Source organism: Malaya genurostris, chromosome 2 (genome assembly GCF_030247185.1).
Source record: "Malaya genurostris strain Urasoe2022 chromosome 2, Malgen_1.1, whole genome shotgun sequence".
Lineage (NCBI taxonomy): Eukaryota > Metazoa > Arthropoda > Insecta > Diptera > Culicidae > Malaya > Malaya genurostris.
Window position 1 is genome coordinate 97,984,310 of NC_080571.1, and position 7,112 is coordinate 97,991,421.

Below are 7,112 nucleotides of genomic sequence, written 5' to 3' on the forward strand. Positions count from 1 at the left end.
TACCAACATTAATCGATACTATCTTTTGAATGGGGACAATCTTTTCGATGTGAGTACGTCTTACTTTACAATGGGGCGTCGTTTCGAAAAGCCTGTACAAGGAAGAGTAGAACTTAATCGTAAATTGTACTTAATGCAACTGTTCGCGCCGGAACACTCTCTTCGATAGCTGGGGGGGTCACAAACCAATCTGCCGTGGACCGTGGATGTGGACTGTATAGACTTCTAAATAGTTCACGGAAGCAATCTCTAATAGTTCTTTTGAATATCAAAGTTTAACTCAGACTTGGTTCTGTTCGGATAAATAGGAACACTGCGTGTCACGGTTTGATAAAGACTGATAATTTATTGTGATTCTGCTCTGCTTTTATAGCGTTTTACTGCCTACTGTGCTATCTCACACGAGTGTTAATTCGAAATCTAGAGACAATAGGTTTCTTTATTTTGCGTTCGCAACATACCGGCCACCAATGGAATACTAATTCCATTCATATAAAAAAAAATGATTCACAAAATATAAATTTTTAAAGCTATACTAGTTATTCATCTTCGTCATCAGATGTTATAGAATGCTCAAGAAGTTGGTTTTTGGGGTCATAACTTCTCACTGTAGGATTCGATGGAGGGTCAGAAGTTTCATCGTTGATGGGAAGTAGGCATACTTTTGATATCGGACGATCGTAGATAGCACCAGGTACCTTCACGCTTACAACGCGTACAAGTCCAACCGGACCGGGATGAACAGCGGTAACTCGAGCTAAACTCCACTTAAGCGGCGGCATATTGTCTTCCTTCAATAGCACAAGCTTTCCAACAAGCACGTTTGGATGCTGGTAGAAATTCTTTGTGCGTTGCTGTAGTTGATGAAGATAATCAGTTGACCACAGCTTCCAAAACTGATGAGACTTCCGTTGAATTGTTTGCCACAATGAAAGTCTATTACAGGGAACATCGGCAAGGTCGGGCTCCGGGATTGATTGGAGTGCTGATCCGACCAGAAAATGTCCCGGGGTTAGGGCACCCAAGTCGCTGGGGTCCTCGGATATGGCTGTTAAGGGTCGTGAATTGAGGCAGCTCTCAATCTGACAGAGAACCGTTTGCATGACTTCAAGCGTTATTGGTTCAAAACCGACGACACGACGAAGATGGTATTTCAATGCTTTAACAGCGGCCTCCCAAAGGCCACCGAAAGTAGGTGCACGAGCAGGAATGAATTGGAATCGAATGGAGGTTTCCGCACAATGTTTCGCAATCTTCTCTCGCTGTTGTTGATTAAGGAACTGTTTTAAAAGTGATTGTAGTTCTCTCTCAGCTCCGGTAAAGTTTGTCGCATTATCACAGTAGATACTGATTGGCTTTCCCCGTCGTGCACAGAAACGTCTTAATGCCGCAATGAATCCTTCGGTACTAAGATCGCTGACCAGCTCGATGTGTACGGCCTTCGTAGTCATACATACAAAAAGTGCGATATAGGCGCGCAATGGGGGAATCGATTTACTTCTTCGAATAGTATTTTTAATGAGGACTGGCCCACAAAAATCGACGCCAGTATTAAGAAACGGTCGTGCAGGTGTTACTCGAACCCTAGGAAGCTGACCCATAAGCTGATTTTCAGTACAAGGGCGAACTCTGTAGCATTGCATACAAGTTCTAACTTTTTTCCGTGCCAGGTTACGGAGATCAAAAGGCCAAAAACGTTCACGTATATGTGCAATCATTAATCGAGGACCAGCATGAAGTAATTGCTTGTGAGTGGAATCCACAACCAGCTCGGTGAACGGATGAACTGCTGGGAGTACCATTGGATGTTTTCGGGAAAATGCGTAAGGAGATTGGTTTAGCCGTCCACCAACGCGAAGTACACCTTCATGAAAAAAGGGATTGAGTTTTCGCCATGACTTTTTTAATTCCTGTTCCTTGCCACAGCGAACAAGAGCAAGCTGTCGAGGAAAACATTCAGCTTGAACAGCCACAACCAGACTCATTTTTGCCTGAGAAATTTCATCAGCTGTTAAGTAATTTGATGATACCAGAGATGTGCCTGAAAGTTTTCCTCTACAATTATTGACGAATCTTCGACAGTAGGCGACAATTCGCAACAATTTGGTTAAAGATGAATAACGTTCGAATAAAGAATGATCAGGTGTACTAACAACGGCAGCAACCGCTGTGTTACTTTTTTCTTCGAGTTCATTCACTGACACCTTTGATGCATCAAATTTTGCAAAATAGTTCGGCCATTCTGCTGGTTCCAATGCTATCCATGGCGGCCCTTTCCACCATAAAGATAAATTGAAGAGTTCGTTAGGAGAAGTTCCTCGGGAGATTATGTCCGCTGGATTCTCCAGGCCGGAGACGTGATTCCAAGCACAACCATCGGTCAGCCGTTGCACTTCCGCTATTCGATTCGCTACAAACGTTTTGTACTTGGATGGTGAATTGTGTAGCCAATGGAGCATGATCATAGAATCAGACCACATGAATGATTTTGCGTTAATATTCAGACTTTCAGTAACTTGACAGTAGAGATGACTTAGTAATACAGCAGAGCAAAGTTCCAAGCGTGGAATGGTCGTAGGATGAATTGGGGTAACCCTTGATTTTGCTGTGAGAAGGCGAACAGTCACCACACCGTCATGGCCAGTGCTTCTTACGTAAATGCATGCTCCGTAGGCATATGTACTCGCATCGCAGAATCCGTGGAGTTGAATGTTGTTTGCTGATCCTGGTGCCTTCACCAGACGAGGAACTGACAAGGATTTCAATGTGGTTACATCGATTCGGTATTTTTCCCATTCATCGCACAAACTTTTGGGAAGGGTTTCGTCCCAGGAAAGCTTCTTCACCCATAGCGTCTGCATGAAAACCTTAGCCTTAATAATTATTGGGCCCACAATTCCAAGTGGGTCAAACAGTTTAGCCATTTCCGATGCCACTACTCGTTTTGTAATGGGGCATCCAAACGAAAGATCTGGAACTTTGAACCGGAACGTATCCGATTCGGGATGCCACAAAAGACCCAACGTGCTGATTGAATTATCCTCGGTACCGTCGATTTCAAGAAGAGATCTGTGGTCTTTCAACGCATCAGGAATATTAGATAATACTTCAGCAGAATTCGTTGACCATTTTCTCAACTCGAACCCTGCTGTGCTGAGAATGTTTCGAGTTTCACTATAAAGTTTGACGGCTTCACCAACGCTATCCGCACCACTCAAAAAATCGTCAACATAAAAGTCTTTGCCAATTCTTGCTGCAGCATCATCCTCGGAATTCGAATACTCAAATGAGAGCTGTTGAAGACAACGGGTTGCCAAATATGGTGCACTAGCAGTGCCGTATGTCACCGTGGTGAGTTCGTAGGGTCGAATCTCCGAGTCAGTGGAATGTTGCCAGAAAATGCGTTGTAAACTTCTATCTTGGCGGTTTATCCAAATTTGACGGTACATCTTAGTGATGTCCGCCACCAAAGCAATTTCTCGGAGTCTAATTCGAACCACGATAGCATAAAGAGTGTCTTGTACGGTTGGTCCAACCATCAAGCAGTCATTCAAAGAAATTCCCGTAGATGACTTGCTGGACCCATCAAAAACCACTCTACATTTTGTAGTCGAGCTGGTTGGCTTTATAACTGCGTGGTGTGGGAGAAAAAATGAATGTTTCTGGGTATTATCAGGTATCGTATCTACGGGGATCATATGGCCAAGTTGAATATACTCATTCATAAAATCGCAATATTGAATGTTCAGATCGGGGCAGAGCTGCAAATTGTCAATCATGTCAAATGACCTTGACAGACTGACTAAAATCATCGTCAACTGTAATCGGTACGGTCAAAGTGTCTGTCAAATGAGATACTCGATAGTTCAATGACCAAGTAGAAGTATACTCAGTCAAAGACAGGTGACGCATTTTGTTCTCTCTCTCATTCTCCTATTCCCTGTTGAAGTAAAAAAATTCCATGAGAGTACTAACATAAACATAAATTGATAAAGTTAATTGTTCTTTGTAAAAAGTCATCGGATTTCGGAGTTTATTGGTGCACATGAATTTAGTTCAATGTTTATGCTGCTTGATTAATATTTAGTCACATCGTAATCAAGCAGTGACAGGAGAAATGAAAATAATATCAATCGCATCGGCAATCAATGAGCGTCCTGGTGAGTATAATATCAAGAGAATTTAAGTTATGACAGATCGGCTCTCAGACACTCAATATATGATGATTGGTAGAGCCTGGTTGGCAGCAGTCCAGTGACATAAACTTTCCAATCTTCGTCGTGCAAAGTTGCTCGTTGATAGTGACATTTAGCAGCTCTGGATCGGGGTCTTTTGCTAATCGTCGCTGCATCCATCGTAAGCGGCGATGTGCTTTTGATCTCGAGTCACCAAGTTGACTTAAAATTTCTTCTTTCTTAGGAAGACGGACAACAAATCGACCAGATTCGTCACGGGTTGTAGTTTCAGAAAAAAAATTCTCGCATGTCACTTCCTCCTTGGACAGACCGCGTGTATCAAAACAAGATTCAAACTCCCAAAATTTGGCAAGTTGTTGATCCAAATTGTCTGTGGTGCATAGCAAAGCAAGATTAGTAGAATCTGAACAAAACGTCTGTTGGGAAACAGGACCACTAACTATCCATCCTAGCCTTGTGTGCTGGAGTAAAGGCTGATCAGTTATGGGACCATCAACAACAGAGAGTTGACCATCCAAGAGCAGACTGAAGAAAAGCTGGGCACCAATCACCATATCAATTCTCTGTGGTATGGCGAAATCGGGATCGGCTAGAGTTAGATTGGACGGAATTTTCCAACGCGGTTTTATAATTATCAGCAGTAATACTAGTAGTATCTAATAGTTTCCTCGCAGACCCCTTCAACGCAGACATTAAATAATGAAACTTGTCCACAGCAGCCAAATCTTTGTTAGTGTGGATCAAAGTTGTGTATGCATCTCGAAACGGTATCCAATTGTTAATATCACCATCGAAAGTAGGTAAATTAATTTTTGGTAATCGTATCACCGAAGAAACGGGGACTTGTGCTGTAAGCTCATTTGTTAAAGCGATAGATCGATTACTATTCAATTGGTGTGCTATCAAAAAATCTCGCAACGAATAATATTTTTCTTCCATCTCGTCTCTCTGTTTAGTGAAGTTAATTTCTGTTGACTCTTCATCGTTCGTTAATAGCTCAACATTTATTGAAATTGAAATATAGCGCTCAAATAAGGTGTCGAGTCTAGCTACACGGGACTCGATTTTGTCACAATCACGATCCGCATCAAAATCGTTTATAAACCTTTCTATTGTTAGGATGGAATTTGTGGTGACACTAAGCAGTTTAGACTGTTCAATTAATTTCGACATCTTGAGATAAAACTTCTAACACAACTCCAATTCAAAAGCTTTTTTGTCGTGAATACGACTTACTTTACTATGGGGTGCCTTTTCAAAATTAGCCATATGGAAGAATGGGCAGAACTTAATCGCGAATATCTCGACTTGTATTAATGGTAGCAACATAATTCTTTCACCATTTCATCAAAAATATGATCAGGAATTCAGGATAATATTTTGAACAGTGTGCGATAACCACAAACAACTCAAAAATTAAGTTTTCTTAAAATTTGAAAACAACGCGGAAAACTTTTTACTTTCGCTTGGGTTTTTCGCGCAAGGACGACGATTTTGAGATAGTCAGGCACATATCTTCAACTGAATGCGTATAAAAGGGGAACCGTGGTCGAAAATCGATCATTTCTTTTCGTGCGTTCGATGGAAGCAGACGTCGTGGGAGTGGAATCATCAACCAGCAGCGAGAAAGAATGCACCTTCTGCGTGGTTAATAAAAACCTCAAACGCTCAGGTCGCATCTCTCATTCGCTTGCTGGCCATCGAGGCGCGAGGACCAGCCAGCAGCAGCAGCAAGAGTTAAACTTTCCACCAGCAGCGAGAGAGAATGCACCTTCTGCGTGGTTAATAAAAACCTCAAACGCTCAGGTCGCATCTCTCATTCGCTTGCTGGCCATCGAGGCGCGAGGACCAGCCAGCAGCAGCAGCGAGAGTTAACCAGCAGCGAGAGAGAATGCACCTTCTGCGTGGTTAATAAAAACCTCAAACGCTCAGGTCGCATCTCTCATTCGCTTGCTGGCCATCGAGGCGCGAGGACCAGCCAGCAGCAGCAGCGAGAGTTAACCAGCAGCGACGGAGAATGCACCTTCTGCGTGGTTAATAAAAACCTCAAACGCTCAGGTCGCATCTCTCATTCGCTTGCTGGCCACCAAGGCGAGAACCAGCAGCGACTGAACCATCAACCAGCAGCGACGGAGAGAGCGCCTTTTGCGTGGTTAAAACCTCAAACGCTTCAGGTAGCAGCTTTCATTCGCTTGCTGGCCTTCAAGGCGAGCAGACTGCCATCGCGAGAGTTAAACCATCAACCAGCAGCGACGGAGAGAGCGCCTTTTGCGTGGTTAAAACCTCAAACGCTCAGGTAGCAACTTTCATTCGCTTGCTGGCCTTCAAGGCGAGCAGACTGCCATCGCGAGAGTTAAACCATCAACCAGCAGCGACGGAGAGAGCGCCTTTTGCGTGGTTAAAACCTCAAACGCTCAGGTAGCAGCTTTCATTCGCTTGCTGGCCTTCAAGGCGAGCAGACTGCCATCGCGAGAGTTAAACCATCAACCAGCAGCGACGGAGAGAGCGCCTTTTGCGTGGTTAAAACCTCAAACGCTCAGGTAGCAACTTTCATTCGCTTGCTGGGCTTCAAGGCGAGCAGACTGCCATCGCGAGAGTTAAACCATCAACCAGCAGCGACGGAGAGAGCGCCTTCTGCGTGGTTAAAAACTCAAACGCACAGGTAGCAACTTTCATTCGCTTGCTGGGCTTCAAGGCGAGCAGACTGCCATCGCGAGAGTTAAACCATCAACCAGCAGCGACGGAGAGAACGCCTTCTGCGTGGTTAAAAGCTCAAACGCTCAGGTAACAACTTTCATTCGCTTGCTGGCCTTCAAGGCGAGCAGACTGCCATCGCGAGAGTTAAACCATCAACCAGCAGCGACGGAGAGAGCGCCTTCTGCGTGGTTAAAACCTCAAACGCTCAGGTAGCAACTT

General features: G+C 44.0%; 1 protein-coding gene across 1 annotated transcript; it reads right to left on the reverse strand.

Moving 5' to 3' along the window:
• Positions 1-539: 539 nt before the first annotated feature.
• Positions 540-1,451, reverse strand: LOC131428716 (uncharacterized). Its single transcript, XM_058592763.1, has one exon. The coding sequence runs from the start codon at positions 1,449-1,451 to the stop codon at positions 540-542; it is 912 nt and encodes a 303-aa protein (XP_058448746.1).
• Between the last annotated feature and the right edge of the window lie 5,661 nt (positions 1,452-7,112).